The sequence below is a fragment of the Simochromis diagramma genome, unplaced genomic scaffold, assembly GCF_900408965.1.
Source record: "Simochromis diagramma unplaced genomic scaffold, fSimDia1.1 OVJJ01000159.1, whole genome shotgun sequence".
Lineage (NCBI taxonomy): Eukaryota > Metazoa > Chordata > Actinopteri > Cichliformes > Cichlidae > Simochromis > Simochromis diagramma.
The window spans coordinates 2179446-2197501 of record NW_024387197.1 but is presented as its reverse complement, the minus strand read 5'-3'; the positions used below and the strand labels follow the sequence as shown (position 1 = coordinate 2197501).

Sequence of the window (18056 nt, the reverse complement as noted above, 5' to 3'; positions counted from 1 at the left end):
AAAAAAATAATAAAAAAAGTAAGTTGTGTTTTCAAAATTGGAGTTCAAGCTATTTTTACTTCCCATAGTGTTAACATACTACACAGCTCATGAACAAGATTTATTTATAATTTTTTATTGTAAGTGGGCTAAAGCAGTTAATTAAAAGTAGTCTAACATAAATGTAAACGCTGTAATTTGATTATTTTAATAAACCATGTAACTTGGATGGATAAGATGCCGGCGTGACCACAGTGCACACGTCTGATGTCGCTCACAGTGGTCAAAGGGATTGCTCAGGGAGTTTGTGTGTTCGCTCAGACACGTGAAAAATTAGAGGGAACATTGCCTGGAACGCTTTGATTTCCATAGAGGAAGGCGGGGCCACATGAGGCCAGGGGCCGTAACATCTGGGAGCATCATACAACCTGTTCCCATGTTCTGCAGTCAGCTCATTTTTTTCTGCTTCCAACACATCAGCTTTAAGAACTGTCCATTCACTTGCTGTCTGATTTATTTCACCCCTTATTATGTGCCACTGTGTTACAGGATAAGATTCCTTATCTGTTAGTCACTTAAACAATTTTATTTCATCTTTGTACAGCATGGCCCCACTTTACAAAGTAATAGGACAAAGTATACAGCAGGACAATAATATAGTAAAATATATTGGGAAACAACCATAATGCAAATAAATGTAAAACAAAATGTTTCAATATAAGAATTAAGAAGAATTATACAATTAGACCTAATCTTGTATACACGTTTAGTGGTCCTGCTTCTAAAAAGGCACCAATAAGAAGCTCATTTGGTATCATGCTTTTGTTCTTTCTCTACTCATGCAGAAGTCTGATTTTGTAAACAAAGTAGATAAATATGTACATTTAAATAAAAATATAAATACAACTCAAACTTTTACAGTGTCATAAGAGAAAGCATGGTTTAAAATATTAAAAACGCAAACACTTAGGGTGCTTCATAATGTTCAGCTGGTGGGGAAAGTGCAGTCTTTCAGATGATTACTCACGTTAGCAGGATGGGACTTTGCCGCTTTTTCCAGACGATTCCTGCGATGGCAGCAATGATGCCTAGGACCACTAGTGTAAACTTGACTGCAGTGACAATAGTTTTTCCTACAGAGACAGAAAAAAATCGGTTTCCTTGGGTTGTAGTTGTGCAACATGACACAGTAAATTGAACTTAATCTGTAGACTGAAGTAGATGACTCTTACCAGTACCACTAAAAGCTGTGTCCACTGAGTCACAGTTAGGAAGCGTCCACCCAGGCTCGCACTGGCACTCACTTTTGTGGTTGCACACCTGGAAAGCACAAAGAACATGTTGCCATTATTAGTCTTAAAAAAATACACTTCAGTGAATATGCTTTATTTAAAAAAACAACAACAAAAACACTGACCTACCTTTTGAATTTAAGTAATATAAAACACTGCATGCCCAGTATAACTGGTGGCATGTAATTAACTAGATTTAGCCAAATTTGAATTACTTGGACTTTTCTTGCATATTCTGTTCATAGTAACATATTATCGCTACATCACTTTAGCTTCTGACCAACTGACTCTAGTTTTATTTAGTTTTGGATAGACTATAGGTAAAATATGTATAAGATGCTAGGCTAAATTATGTTATTATGATCAGCTAAGAGTTTTTCCTTGCATCAGTTATTCTTATAAAATATAGCTAAATTAAAGATTTTTTGGGGCTCAAAGTTTAACAGAGTTTTTGCAGAGCCAATTAAAAGGCACCAAGTAAAAAGTAATACAAGACCTTAATATTAAGAAAACTTCCCAAACTGCTTTGGATATTGGACGTTTATGATTTGTTTTTCTCAGAACAGTCACTTTTCAAAAGCGATTTGTTATATCCATTTTTTAAAATAACTTACAAATCACACACTTCATTCAGTGCATATTTGCAATGACACTGCAGTTGCAAATGTTTGCATATGGTTCTACAAAAGTCTACATGAGTAAGTTTGGGCATGGTTGTATATCTCACATTAGCATTTCAGGGATGCCTTAAAAGGGTGTCTTTGTCTTTATAGGGCTAAATATGACCAATATGACCCCATTAAGATTGAAGTTATAAAACATTAAGTCCAAAACTCAATGCAGGCTATAACAGTGACTCCATCCACCTTTTACACATAAGCTATATTTTAAACATGGATATGTTAGATTAGCTGCCCCCGGCTAACAAAGGATTTAGTTAAACTTTGCAGCGAGAAATCACACAAAAACTACTTTTAACCCTTTGATTTTGTAAAGTTGATCTTAAATTTCACTCTTAGCGGCATTAAAGTCTTTAAAAGCTTTAGAACCCTGTTCACAACTATGAGGGTACGCAGCTTCTCCTCTTGATAACCTTTTGAAAACAGATGAACTAATAATGAAAATACCAGAATATACAGTCCAGCACAAAACTGTTACAAATCAGTTCCACCTCAATGGATCAGTTTTTGGTGTCATCATGTACTCACAGCATGGCCTGGGCATTTTGCTGAACAGTTGGTGTTTCTGTATGCTGTCTGCAGATCCACACACTGATTCTGGCTGCACACCTTGGAAAAGACAAGTCAGACATATATTTAACTTTATTTTGTTCTACACTGTAGATGCAGTAAGCAAAAAGTGGATTCAGGAAGCCTGCTACCTTTCCATCTCCACATTTAGTCCCCGTTTCCACCTGGCCTTCGTCACCGGTGGTGTCTGAGAAGAACGCTGCCTTGCATGTGCCGATGGCGACCATCCGGCCATAGTTTGGGTTGTCATTACCGCCTTCACAGAAGAGCTTTCCACATAGAACATCTCTGCAAAAGAAAGACAGTGTTTGTTTCTGATCATGTTTGGGTGATATGAAGAACGAAGAATTAAAATAAGGGTCGGCTGCAGAGCAACTGTTGCCCTGTATGTTCTACTGGGACTCACTCTTGCTGACAGGGGATGAACTGATTATTTGAGGGGCGTTTGCAGAAGCCATAGTAGACTCCTCTGGTGTTGTAGTTATAGCATCCTTGTTTGGCCTCCTTAGCACCTGATAGCAGCAGGAGATTGCATAAAAACCTAACTCTCCATATGACTTTCACATACATCCATATGCGTATTGACAGGATACTCACCTGATCCATACATCTTGACACACTGCTTAGGTCTCTGTGGACACTGACCGTTGTAGCAGTACCCTTGGCCTCCATCACATGGGAGCCCATTCACAGCAAACACATCCTCCAGACAGGTCGTGCTCTTCCCATCACAGTACTCTGCCAGATCACAGTCATCCTGCTTTGCACGGCACTGTCTGGAGGTAGGCAAGATCTGTGCCGAGCATATTCCATCAACGTGTAAGTTATCTGAAACACTGTTTGTCTTAAAGTGTTATATGTTTAAATTTTCTAGCGCTATGTGAAACACCCTGAGTGTGTGAGCTCTGTAAACAAAATATCAAAATGCAATACTGTGGTGTTGGTTCAAACATTTGCAATATCCTCTAATTACTTGAGGACTGTAGCTGAGCAAACAACTGGATCACTACAGCCAGAGGAGAGACTTCCAGGGATGAAAATAAATAAAGAAAAGAAAAGAATAATCCTTTAATTGTCCCAAAAGGGCAAATTTGATTGTAATAGAAACAAGAAAAACACATGTACAAACAAACAGTGAACAGGACACAGAACAGAAACATACACGATTTTTTTTTACATATTTACATTAAGGGTAGTACTGTACTGTTACGTGCCAAGAGATGTGGCTTTGCTTTTGTGTTCTTTTTATCTTTCAGGTGTCAAGCCTCGACCTATTGGCCAATTCAAAGTTAATTTGCATGTGTCTATTGGCTGGTCTGGGCACAGTTGGCCAATCACTCTCCGAGGACCACTACAAATGAGCAGCTCCCTGGCCAGCTAGTGGCTGATGGCTTCTGCTTTATGACAAACATTTGTGTGAAGGCTTCTTTGTATTGTGTGTGGTGGGAGGCTGGACAGGTAAGCTGGGGTACCCTATACACTGGCTGCAGTTTTAAACTGTTACACACTAGGTTATTCGGTTGATGTCACTTTTGTATGTTTTCACTGACCTTTTGTCGAGTAGCTAGGTAGGTCTTTTGTTTTGCATTTTTGTTTTAGTTAGGGTTAGTCAGTGTGGTCGGTCTGCGTCTTCTGAAGTCCACCACCAACTCCTTGGTTTTCCCGGCGTTGATCGGCAGGTGGTTCTGCTGACATCAGTCCACAAAGTCCAGAGTCCACTGTCTGTACTCTGAGCCGTCCTCACCTGTGATGAGGCCGACTATGGCAGAGTCATCAGAGAACTTCTGTAGGTGGCAGCGTGGGGAGTTGATGGAGAAGTCTGTAGTGTAGAGGGTGAAGAGGAACGGTGTCAGCACAGTTCCCTGTGGGGCCCCCGTACTGCAGACCAGCGTATCAGAGACACAACCCTGTCCTCATATACTGTGGGCGTCCCGTGAGGTAGTCCAGTATCCACTGGGACATGTGGTGGTCCACTCCTTATAGCTCCAGCTTGTCCCTCAGAAGTCATGGCTGGATGTTGAAAGCACTGGAGAAATCAAAGAACATGATCCTCACAGTGCTTCCAGGCGAGTCAGAGTTTGGTGCAGGAGGTAGATGATGGCGTCCTCCACCCCGATGCCAGGCTGGTAAGCAAACTGCAGCAGATCCAATGAAGACCTCACCAGGGGGCACAGATGGTTTAGAACCAATGTCTCGAGGGTCTTCATCAGATGTGATGTCAGGGCTACCGGTCTGTAGCTGCTGAGGTCCTTGGGATGGGAGGTCTTTGGTACCGGTACCACACATGAGGTCTTCCACAGCTGTGGTACTTTCCTCAGCGACAGGCTCAGGTTGAACAGATATCCTAGGATGCCACACAGTTCATCTGTGCTGCATCTCAGGAGCCTGGAGCTGATGCCATCTGGACCTGCAGCCTTCCGCACCTTAATCTTGCAAAGCTTGTTCCTCATTTGAAGTGCTGAGATAGAAAGAGTGGATTTTGGGGGAGGGGGGTGTATGTTGGAGTCCACAGCATACACTCTCCTGGCTGGGAGCTGAGAGGTGTGAAGTCCTGAGATGAAAGACAGGCAGTGCCTGAAGATGAGGGAGATAGCTTCAGGGGGGACGATGCTGGGAGGGGTGGGTGGTTGATCAAACCTATTAAAATATTTATTTATGTCATTCACCCACCCCAAGTCTCCTGCAGCGTGGGGGTTGGTTTTTGTCCTGAGATTGTCTTCAGGGTCTTCCAAACCCCTCTGATGTTGTCCTGTTGCAGCTGCTCTCTGTTGGCTCGCTTGGCAGTAGGCAGAACAGCGGAGCCCCTGAGGGCTAACAGCTGATCCCTGCTGTAAACAATGGGAGGTCGGACCTCCACGCGCTCTGTTCTGACTATTGTCAATTTTGTACATGTTTTTTTTTTTTTTTTTTTTTTTTGTTAGTGTGCTAACCCTTTAAAAGAAAGGCATGGTCCGTGCGTGGACAGGAGAAGAGTCAGAAAGACTCAGACAATTGACAATCGACTGACTAACATGTGTTCTATTCATAAAAAGGCATTCCCTGTGAGTATGCGTTATTGTTTGGCACTTTATGTTAATTAATAGCAGTTACTTACATGCTGTATTATGCAGGCTAATTTATGGCGGTTATTTGCTGTTAGCATTAGAACATGGTTACGCAGCTCGTCAAGTAATTATTTTAGTTTGTCACTCATATACACTGTATTTTGTTATTACATTTTCACACCTGCCATATAAAGCGAAGTCTAAACCCACTCTGGCATCAGTGACTTTTGTGTGGAGGTGTGTAACTCCTGGCCAGTACACGCTCTCTGGACACAGATACCGTAAAAAATGTGATAAAAAACACAATTGTCCATAAAATTCTGAGCTCCATTGTGGAGTAGTACAGTCCACAGTATTAAAAACAAGAACAAGAAAGACAATAACAACAAAGAGAAAAAAGGACTCGGTCAGGTCGAAGCTGCTGATACTGGCTGCCTGGAGCGGCGCCGGAAGAGAAAATAAGGCTACGTTCACACTGCAGGTCTTAATGCTCAATTCCGATTTTTTTGATCAAATCCGATTTTTTTGTCTGCTTGTTCACACTACAAATAAAATGCGACAGCAAACGCGCTCTAGTGTGAACCCTCAAAGCGGCCCACATGCGCAAAAGAAGATGTCACACACAACACGCTCTGTTTAGACCCAGAGCTTCTCCGGCGCTGATAATTAGCATCTGTCTTGTGTCAGTGACGTAAAAGACGGATTTAATGTGACCTGACTGTTCAAACAGCAGTCGCTTTCTAAAACATCGGATATGTATCAGATTCAGTACCACATACAAAAGTGACCCAAATCGGATTTGAAAATATCGGATTTGTGCCGTTCACACTGTCATACCATGATCGGATATGGGTCGCATAGGGTCAAAAAAATCGCTTTCCCCTACAGTGTGAACGTAGCCTTAGTGACACCAGTTACACTGATTGGTCTTCTTACTGACTCACCTTACAGTTCTCACAGCACTTGCCTTCAGCACATTGTGAACCCTCTTTCAGGGTGCAGGTGATGGCGTTGCAGCAGGGATTGGTGCACTCCTACAGGGACGACATATATTAGAACTCATCAGGCTGCTGTTAGGTCTTACTGCTGGGATGCATTATTAAACATCTGTTTGCTCTGTTCCCGTGAGGAATCTTTATCGCTAGGTTTAATACTCAAATTTCCCATTGAGAGGGCCAATGTGCCTTTATCATCTTCCATATCGAGTTGATTGGTTCAGCTGCCCGTCACTACCAGATCAACTGCCCATTTGCGCATGTGCGAAGGTAACTCTACTTGGACAAACTGCCTGAAATGTGTTGACAGAAGCATTTCGGGGATTTTGACACATTCTGCACTCCAGATGCTTTAATTGCGTTAAAAATTTTAATCGTGTTGACCTTGATGGCAGATTAATTTGCCTTAATGCGTTAATTTTGACAGCACTAGTTCAGTTCCTTCTAATGATCTCTCCTTGTTGAATTCCAGCAGAGGTGAAAACAGGTCTAAACATCACTCTGACTGTAATTTTCTTTTCACCGAAAACTACAAACTGTTCATCTGTTACACACAGCTATACTTTCACTATATTTCTATACAGGTACATAAAAGTGTTAAGTACATATTCCAAGTAATACTGCAAAATAAAAAATAAATAAATCAGCAGTTCTTCAGCTTCTGGAAGAAGTCAGTTGAATAGTGGGACTTGAAAAAAAAATATGTGTGGCTCAGGCCCATTCATTATTTCATAGAAGGTACATATCTGGTGTGTATCAGAAAGCTGTTTTTCTCACATCGCCTCAGAGCAAGCACTTCATTAAAAGACTCAAGATCAGACAAAGGAAACATGGAGCTGAATTCCATTCTGAGTTCAGAAGCCATTTCAGACCTGAGCACGCACAGACACAGATCAGAATCATAGCATAATAGTAATAAAAACATTTGTACTTGCTACACTGTTTATCAAACTAGTCTTTGTAAGTGAGAGGCCAGCAAAACATCAAGAAATAGAAGTTTGTGGAGCTACAATAGGCCTAGGCTGCTGAGGGCTTTCCTCCTGTTAAAAAGGGGTTTTCACTCCCACTGTTGCCAAATGTTTGCTCATAGGCAGTTATTTGATTGTTGGGGTTTTCGCTGTGTTGTTATAAGACCTCTATCTTACAAAATATAGTCCCTTCAGACAGTTGTTGTTGTGATTTGCTGTTAAATGAATAAAACTGAACTGAATGAAAAAAAAAAAGTTCTCCTTCACCAGATCAAATCATCAACAGCTTGCAGATCAGATCAACTTGCTACAAAATGAAAGCTTTAAGCAGCTGATGTGCTTACTTACCTGCACCGAACCACAGTCGCACTGCTCTCCTTCCTCTCTGAAGCCGTTTCCACAGACCGCGGGAGCCACGACACTCTTGTAGTCTGGTTTGTCCAGCAGACAGCTGGGGCTGCGGCTTGTTAGGTACTTTTCATAGTTGCTGCTGCTGCAGCTACTGAAGCTTCGAGGAGTTTTCCAGCTGAAGAGGAACAAACACATTATTAGTATTATTATCTTTTTTGTGTTATCTTTATCAGTGTCTGACACTAGGGAGACATGGCTGCACAAAAGCGGTATGGTGGTACATATACAGCACGTACGCACCAAACATGCTCACACACGTTCTTCAGTCTTATAGCCATGTGAGATTAAGAGCTGCACCAGCTGACCTCCTTTTTGGTCCCAATACACACAGTTATTATGTTGTTGTACCAAATGAAACATGTTATGAAGATCAAAACATTCAGTGAGGTTTGTAAGGCTCGTAAATGTTTATTTACGGTCACTTGTTATAGCCTGAATTTATTTGCTAACAGAAAGAATCTGCATTCAACTTGAAGGATGTCTCAAGTCAGCTTTTCTTACCTGAGGGCTGCTGCCATGATGCAGCTATCGTCAGAACATAAACAACCACTGGAGTCATCGTGGTTCATGCCCAGGTTGTGGCCCATCTCATGAGCCAGTGTTGCTCCCACTGCTATGGCTGCATCACTGTGATCCTAAGAAAAAAATGAAGCACAAGAAAGCAGCAAAAATTTACTAACAGCAAGAGAGAGCAACACAATAATGTCACATGTTTGTCTCAGTTTTAACATTTTCTCAGTCTATTCAGTTGGGACTTTCAGACTGCATGGATCTATTGACAGAGTTAGTGTAGTGGTCTACAAGTGCAGTGCAAAAAGGAGGAAAATGTTTTAAAGGATTTTGTGAAAAATTCATGATTAGTCAAAGAATGAGTTTTCCACGTTGCACTTATGGAGATGTGTGCATCTCAAATGTGCAAAGAAGACTTTGTAGACCGAGTCTAGTTCTAGATCATAATTTAACTTAGTTTTTCTCTTTTAGCAGGAAGTGGTCACTACATGTTAGTGATAAAGTGATGGAACTGTCATTTATTTTCTCTGGTATTTGGTCATTAATCAAAGTATCAGATAAACAATTAAGTTGATTTTTGAGGGGCAAAGGAATGACTGAACTAAATGGATTTAGGAACATGTTTCCAAAATCCACATTTACCACAGCATGAAGCAAGGGCAGAAGTTATGAAGTCAGTGAGATACATCACCTTGGAAGCATGAACACCTCACCTGTACTACGCCGACAGAGTGACCAGAACAGAGAGTCCCGATGAAAGCAAGACCCACAGTTGGTCCTTCAAAGTCGATACCACTGAAAGAGAAGATCAGAAAGTCTTAAATTCATATACAGGATTCATATCATCCATCTACTCACTAATCTAGCTACTACTAGATTAGATTAGATTAGATTAGCTACTGTGAATTTTCCTGAATGTTGAGGTGTGAACATTCAAGCACATTCTTATTTAAGATTCAATAATGGATCTGCTTGTGGTTGTATCTTGTGTATAAAACACAAGTTACACAAGCGTTATGTGGAAGCTTAAAACCTCTTAAGCTGATGTGTCAGGCCGGTTTAACCTGGGAGAAAAAAATATGGATACTTACAACTCAGATTTCTGAAATGAGTTTTCTCTTTCCTGCTCGGTTACTGTTGAAAGTAGGAGACATTTTGCTCCACATGATTTGAGTCTGACTGATTCTACTTATAGAATCTATCCATACCTTATAAGATGTGCATTGTCATGTTTTATCCTTGTCACCAGCTCAGAGTTTCTCCACTTCATGAAAGCATCCAGATTTTCCCCTGCTGGGGGGTTCACAGAGATCAGGTCACCATTCGTCCATATCTCCAACCCCACCAGAGCAATAAAGGTCCTCAGAGGTTTGTAGACCTGAAGAAGACAACATTGGGGATGTAACATTATACTCCAACTGCTAGCAGCTACTGCAGAACAGTATGTAGTACAGTGTGTCTGTATTGGTATGGAATCTACAGAAATTGCAAAAAAACAGACTCACCATGTTGACAAAGTTGACAATCTCAAATATTCTCTGTCTCATCTTCTTTTGATCCCTGTTCATCTTCACATACTGAAACACCACAAGACAAATTTCTCATCCTGCTTCTCAGCAGTTTATCTTATAAAAATCAAATTTTGCAAACCAAGGGGAAAAAATGAAAAAGTTAGAAAAGAAGATTAATTTTACCGCGTGGTTATCAGCAACAAGGACGAGCTCAACGTATTTCTGCTGCTGTACAATAGAAATACCCTGAAGAAAAATGTTAATATGGATAACTCAAACAGAACAACACAAATGAAGACTTACTTAAACTTTGTTATTTTAAGAATAATATTGGTAGACTGACGGACGTATTAGTATTTGTCACATTAAACTTAGATAGTTTGAAGACCTAAAAGGTTTCAGAGGTCATGACTTGGAGGAACTCTGGTGAAGAGGACAAAACTAATTGTGTTACCCCTGATCTAGAGCGGCTGCTGCTTGTTGGAGGTTCATAGTCGTCACTCCAGCTGGTGTTAGTGACCCCACACACGGCAGGCGTGAAGTTCTTTTCATTAAAAGTCATCACTGCATGATCCCCCTCATTGTCACTGGATAGTGGCTCAATCAGGTACCTTTGAGCAGATGTTCTGAAGTAACCCCTAAACCAAATCATGCTGGTTAGTTCATTCATTTTTCAGATGTTGCTGTGAGGCTGACTCAGCTCAGGAACCTATCCACTGTCATCTAAAGACTTATTTGGGCTAAACCTTCTCTTCTGTTGTTTTCATCTCCAGCCTGTGTATAAACCTCTAGTACACAGAGAACCAGTTGTGAAATGCACAGTAAGGAAATGGTCGGCAGAGACTGAAGAGGTCCTGAGGGACTGTTTCCGTTCTACTGTGTGGGACAACCTCTGCAGCCCCCTAGAGGGTGACCTCAACAGCATCACAGACTGCTTTACAGATTACATGAACTTCTGTGTGGACAACGTCGTACCCATCATAAAGGCACGGTGTTTTTGTAACAACAAGCCATGGATGAATCCTGAAATTAAGACTCTCCTCAAGGAGAAGAAGAGAGTCTTTAGATCTGGAGACAAACAGGAGCTGAGAGCTGTCCAGAAAAAGCAGAAATGGAAGATAAGGCAAGGGAAGAAATACTACAGAAGAAAGATGGAAGAGCAGCTGCAACAGGACAACATCAGAGGGGTTTGGAACAGCCTGGAGACAATCTCAGGACAAAAACCAACCCCCAGGCTGCAGGAGACTTGGGGTGGGTGAATGACATAAATAAATATTTTAATAGGTTTGATCAACCACCCACCCCTCCCAGCATCGTCCCCCCTGAAGCTATCTCCCTCATCTTCAGGCACTGCCTGTCTTTCATGTCAGGACTTCCCACCTCTCAGCTCCCAGCCAGGAGGGTGTATGCTGTGGACTCCAACATACACCCCCCTCCCCCAAAATCCACTCTTTCTATCTCAGCACTTCAAATGAGGAACAAGCTTTGCAAGATTAAGGTGCGGAAGGCTGCAGGTCCAGATGGCATCAGCTCCAGGCTCCTGAGATGCAGCACAGATGAACTGTGTGGCATCCTAGGATATCTGTTCAATCTGAGCCTGTCGCTGGGGAAAGTACCACAGCTGTGGAAGACCTCCTGTGTGGTACCGGTACCAAAGACCTCCCATCCCAAGGACCTCAGCAGCTACAGGCCAATAGCCCTGACATCACAACTGATGAAGACCCTCAAGAGGTTGGTTCTAAACCATCTGTGCCCCCTGGTGAGGTCTTCATTGGATCTGCTGCAGTTTGCTTATCAGCCTGGCATCGAGGTGGAGGACGCCATCATCTACCTCCTGCACAGAACTCTGACTCGCCTGGAAGCATTGTGAGGATCATGTTCTTTGATTTCTCCAGTGCTTTCAACATCCAGCCATGACTTCTGAGGGACAAGCTGGAGCTATAAGGAGTGGACCACCACATGTCCCAGTGGATACTGAACTACCTCACAGGACGCCCACAGTATGTGATGTCACAGGGCTGTGTCTCTGATACGCTGGTCTGCAGTACGGGGGCCCCACAGAGAACTGTGCTAGCACCGTTCCTCTTCACCCTCTACACTGCAGACTTTTCCATCAACTCCCCACGCTACCACCTACAGAAGTTCTCTGACGACTCTGCCATAGTCGGCCTCATCACAGGTGAGGACGGCTCAGAGTACAGACAGTGGACTCTGGACTTTGTGGACTGGTGTCAGCAGAACCACCTGCCGGGAAAACCAAGGAGTTGGTGGTGGACTTCAGGAGACGCAGACCGACCACACTGACACCGGTGAACATCCAGGGAGTGGACATTGAGATAGTGGACTCGTATAGGTACCTGGGTGTTCACCTGAATAATAAACTGGACTGGAGCCACAACACTGATGCTCTTTACAGGAAGGGTCAGAGCAGACTCTACCTGCTGAGGCGGCTCAGGTCATTTGGAGTCCAGGGAGCACTTTTAAAGACCTTCTATGACTCTGTGATGGCACCTGTCATATTTTACAGTGTTGTACTTTGGACCAGCAGTTCATCTGCAGCTGAGAGGAAGAGGTTTGATAAACTCATCAATAAGGCCAACTCTGTTCTAGGATGCACCCTGGACCCAGTGCAGGTGGTGGGAGACAAAAGGACAAAATAATATCTCTGTCTCCTACCCCATGCATGTAAATGTTGCTGAACTGCAGGGTTCGTTCAGTGACAGACTGCTGCATCCTAGATGCACGAAGGAGCGTTTCTGCAGGTACTTCCTGCAGCTGTCAGACTGTACAATTGAAACTGCTCCCAACAAACATAGATGTTTACATCAGCACTGTAATTTGCAGTAATCAACCAAACAACTACTACTGTTATAACTTGCACATTATTTTTTTCAATTCGTATTAAAAAAAAACCCTACACTTTAATCTTAATAACTGTACAGCACTCTGTTTTTGTAACTATTGTCGATGATGTACATATTTTTTCTGTAAAAATTGTGTGTTTTTCTGTTCATTATCTTTTTCTGTTTGTATATGTGCTTTTATTCTGCTGCTGTTACAACCAAATTTCCCCTTTTGGGACAATTAAAGGATTATTCTATTCTACTCTATTCTATTCTATGTTAATTTAATGTTTTGCTGGTGAGGTGTAATTAAAGTTCGGGTCATTGTGAGGTGAGGTTTGGTTGAGGGTTAGGATAAGGTTAACTTTAGGTTTACATCTAAAAAGTAATGAGAGTATTTGGAGAACTTGTTTCTGGCCTGAAATCTATTCATCTCATATGAAAGTTTAACATTATTAATTTAATGCGTTATGCAAATACAAAAACTGGTTACTTGTCTTTGTGGCTTAATACAACAAAGGAATGAAACTGTGAGGTTATCTGAATTATTATGACATACAGCATGGGTGGGTATCGCTTTGGAAAGATGTCATGACAGTTTAAATAAAGCAAAGATAAAGACGGTGGCTCACCTGAGTCCATCACAGGTACTGATGCTAACAGATGACTCACTGTCGTTCACAATCCTCCCATGATAGAAGCAGTGATCCTGGCAAGGACATGAAAATGGTGACTGTGTTATTAAATGACAACATGTAACTTTCTTTTCATCTGCTTATGTCTCCAGCGTTCACTAACAGCCTTAAAAGCCTTTGAAGCATTTTAAATCTAGTAAAATGTGCAATTTTACAGCTGTAAGTTTGAGGTAAGTTTGTCTACGAATGCAAACACTTACAATGTCATTCGGTACTGTGGTGACTCGAGTCCCATCTTCTTGGTAGTAAGACTCAGTGTAATCTTTGGTAAGTAATTCACTGAATACAGAAAGATAAAGAATAACATACATGTCATATGATTTGACGTGAAGACTGAGTCAAATTCCAGTTTATTCCGTGTTTTCTTACAGAAACTCATTTGTTGATTGGGGCATTTTCAGTACTTTTTAGTCTCCTTAATTGTTGCTTTTTTTGCATTTTGAAACAGGGTATTTTACATTACTTGTATATCCATTTGTCCACTTATTTTCTCACACTGCACAGACACACAGGTTTAGGGAAGAAATAAGTAAGTTTTTACTTACTTATTTCTTTCAAGTTGCATTTCTATGTCTTGTCCGCCCACAGTCATTGCATACGTAAGAGTGTCTGGTCTGTGGTACTGTGGGCAAAAAACCAGGAAATTTTGCTTCTAGTCATTCATTTTTATTTTTTTATTTTACATAATCAGGAGAAAAACAGCAGCTGATTTGATTGTCATCACAGGATTTAAAATAGAAAAGATAAGAAACCTCTGTGTGTCTTTTTCTGATTGTGTGAAGTCTGACCGGTCGAACCACCTCATAGTGCTTTCCCTCCTCAAATTCAGGACCATGGCTTCCTGTGGAAGTGAATCACATATGTGTGATTAGAAGAAGGATATTAATTTTGGATGCTAGTGTCAACAAGGTCTATTTTGTAATTAGTCGAATGCTTAACTCATTGCTTTCAATATTTGTGCTACCTAATCTCGTCTGATTACATCCTGCTTTAAAGTTTTATGTATCTATTTATTTTGAACCAAACCAATAAAACAACAACAAAAAACCAAAACTGACTACATAATTTGATATCCCATTCCAAATGTCATTTAGGCTTCAAACATGTGATCATCGTGACTTTAAACATTTAATTAAAGTTACATTCTCAAGTTTGAGAAAAAAACAAAATGACTTTGTTGACCTGCTCCCTGTGAGATTTTGCAGTGCTCAAAACAATAACAATCAGTGTCACTCATTTTTATTTGTGATGTAAATAAAAATTGCTTGAATAACTTTATGTGTATAAATGATCAACTAAACGATCGCACTGATTATTTCCTAAAACAGCACTTTGACAGAGCTTCAAACACACCCCACGCTTTCCTTTTACTTGCTCCACTTGGCTCAGTGAGTGAGTGATATGGATTATAACATTACAGACAATAAATGTAGTATTAAATTCAGAATATTGAGATTACTTTGGAAATGTCCATATTTAGGCTGCCAAATTTAAAATGTGGCTATGTGTCATAATGACAGCATCCACACTGCATGCATGATGTTAGTTAGAGTGGAGGTTTCCTATAAGGAGGTCTATGGGGCGCCGTTTGTAAAGTGAAACATGCTGAAATTAACGGCAAGATTTAGCTCAAAACTTTACAAAAACATGTTTTTTCGAGTCAGTTTTTACAACATTTAGTAAAATATTTGTAATTTTTCATATTTAAAGCACAATTTTAAATGTTAAATCTAAATGTTAAATGTTAAATCTAAATATTATATTTAAATCTAAATGTTAAATGTAAATGTTACAGGAAACTAAATATTTTGCTAACATGCAAATTTATTGTACGGCTCAACTACCAAAATACCAAATACCAAAATAAAAGCTTTACGAAAACATCAGGTGCAAAATTGTGCCAGTAGTGGTCAGATTGTGTCTGCTCTCCAATGATGGTCACTTCTCACCGCTGTGAGCTGCTTCACTTCTTGCCTACGAGCATGTTCAGCGATTTGGCTGGATATGTGCTGCAGCGATTGTGGGGTTTCAAGTGGAGACTGCAGCTGCTGAGAGTCCACTACTGTGGAACCTTTGGATGGCCGAAAAAACGGATCTTTCGATGTTTTTAGCTAAATTGTGTTTGTCTTTTGAGGCATTATTTAGCCGTAATGAGTGTGCATAGAAAATGTGTTCCACAGGCGTGAGACAGTGTTTTAATGTTCCCCTTATAATCATATGTCTAATAAACAAATGCAATGGGCTGAGAGGCGAGCTCATCTGAACATGAAAGACCAGAACTGATAAACTGCTTGGCTAGGAGATTTAGAGGGCTAATTGTGGAAAAGAAACCTGTCCCCTGTAGAGGGTTGAATAAACAGAGGGTAGGACAAAACTAGGTTTTAGTACCCAGAGTGTGAGTGGAGGTAAAAGTATCCAGTGACTTACCCGAGAGCTTGGGGGAGGCATATAGGATCAGGACCCACAATAGGAGGTTTCGTGTCATTGTCCAAGTGCAAACAGTGAGTGTCATGCGCTGCGCTCACCGCAAGCTAAAACGAAGGACCAAAAATTTGTGTTGCGCTGGTCGCTGCACTCTGCTTGCAAAGGCTTTTTTTTGGCGGCCGCTCTGTGTGCTGATGCATCTGCTTCTTGTCATTTCAAAACATGTATCTCTCAGACTTCGGATCCTCTATGAAAGTTTGTGTTGTATAATGTTCAAATGTTTAAATAACATGTGTCCCTCATTCCTAAAAAAGAAAGCTTTGTGACTTCCCCGATTCGTGAAGAGTGTGTCGTTTGCACTATACTCCCCCCTCCCCCCAATATATAGGTCCCTATATGTGAACGTAGACCGCACAGGATGTTTTCTTTTATCGTGTGGTTGAATTTAGCACAGCAGTAGTACGGCGTTATTGTACCTCTATACTTTTTTTTTGTATGTGTATGTGTGCATGTTAGTCCCCATAGGGAAATAGTTCCTCTGCATTTAACCCATTCACCCAGTGAAGCAGTGGGCAGCCACCAATGCAGCGCCCGGGGAGCAGTGTGTAGGGACGGTACCTTGCTCAGGGGTACCTCAGGGTAGCCGATCAGTGGAGTTGAACCCCCGACCTTCCGATCATGGGGCCACCACTCTACCTACTGAGATATCCCTGCTACCTAGCGTAAGTAAATAATTTTTGCAAGTACAAATGTGGCATTTTGAGAGGAACATTATTTTGAGCAAAGACAAGCTTAACTTGAACAAAAATTATTGCTGCGTGCAATAAATGTATTTCAGTGTTTGCTATTATCCATACAGACATCCATATCATATCCATGTAATAACAGCCCCCTCACTCAGTTGTTGGCATTTGCTCTTGCTCAGAGCTCTGCTCTGTGTGCTGAAAGACATCTGCGGACCTCCTCTCAGCATGAAGATCCCGTCTCAAAATCTCCCTGCATGCTCAACTCTTTCCGTACACCGTTATAAATGTGCCACAAAACCAACCAATCACAAACTTGGATGCAAAAATTCTGATTGGCTGTTTTGGTCTGAAATCAGCTTGCTAGCTACTGCATTTCGCAAACACCGGCCAAAATGTAGCTAAACCCAGTGGAGTGGTTTGGTTTAAATCAAAACCCATTTCAGTTAGTTTGTTTAATTATTTTATTTTACAATACACAATTTTTTAAGACCATTGTTGGTGTAGTATAGTGCTGTCGCATTGTTGTGAAACAGATTAGGAAAGAGTCAGTCCTGAAGAGATGTTTCCTCTTCAGCCTTCTTCCAGAAGGAGGGATTTTTCATTTACTCTGCATCTTAAGAAGAGATGACAGAATCAAACAATGGTTCCAATAATACAAGACATACGTTCAGGGTTTGGCACACACACACTTCCCACTGCTGCCTTTCCCCAGCGTTTTGCACACATTCTGAAGCAGATTATGTGTTTAGATAGAGTCGTTATGATGGAAAATATAAATATCGATATACAAAGTTGATTAAAGCAGTTTTAAAGTATAACATACATCTTTCTGCTGAACTTGTGTTAGAGCTATATAACTGAGTATTGTACCTTATTAGCTTGTGATTTGTGTCTATGTGGACCAGGGAGAGACAGCATTAACTCAGTGCATGGAGGCCATCATTCTCCACCACTGAACATGGAGATCATTAGAAACCAAATGTCCTTGAACCATTTGATAGCCATTTGGCATTTGAGTTTTGATAGATGATATGATATTGTCCAGGTTTTGGTCATTCATTGTACTGTATGTTCCTGTCACAGACAAGTCAAAATCTTCCATCCTCATGTAGATCGTCCTTCTTGAAACACCAAGACATTTAGCAGTGCAGCTGACTGGCAGCTGAGTGTTCAACAATCTCTTCAGTTTTTCTCTTTAATAGAATTTTGAGGATGAAGGCAGCAGAAGTTTAATCATGACAATGCGACAGCACTATACTACACCAACAATGGTCTTAAAAAGTATATATTTTGAAATAAAATAATTAAACATTCTAACTGAAAATATAGTTGATCTGATAAAGTTTAAACCAAACCACTCCACTGGATTTAGCTACATTTTGGCTAGT

General features: G+C 41.1%; 1 protein-coding gene across 1 annotated transcript; it reads right to left on the bottom strand.

Moving 5' to 3' along the window:
• Positions 1–951: 951 nt before the first annotated feature.
• LOC120745368 (zinc metalloproteinase-disintegrin-like crotastatin) lies at positions 952–16199 on the bottom strand. Its single transcript, XM_040050167.1, has 19 exons — positions 15926–16199; positions 14251–14339; positions 14044–14120; positions 13699–13777; positions 13436–13512; positions 10415–10598; positions 10144–10206; positions 9955–10026; positions 9658–9827; positions 9163–9244; positions 8441–8574; positions 7877–8054; positions 6510–6599; positions 3119–3314; positions 2928–3033; positions 2653–2809; positions 2480–2560; positions 1212–1299; positions 952–1112 (listed from the first exon to the last, which is right to left on the bottom strand). Exons 1-19 carry the CDS (start codon positions 16008–16010, stop codon positions 1003–1005), a joined length of 2118 nt encoding a protein of 705 aa, XP_039906101.1. The 5' UTR covers positions 16011–16199; the 3' UTR covers positions 952–1002.
• Between the last annotated feature and the right edge of the window lie 1857 nt (positions 16200–18056).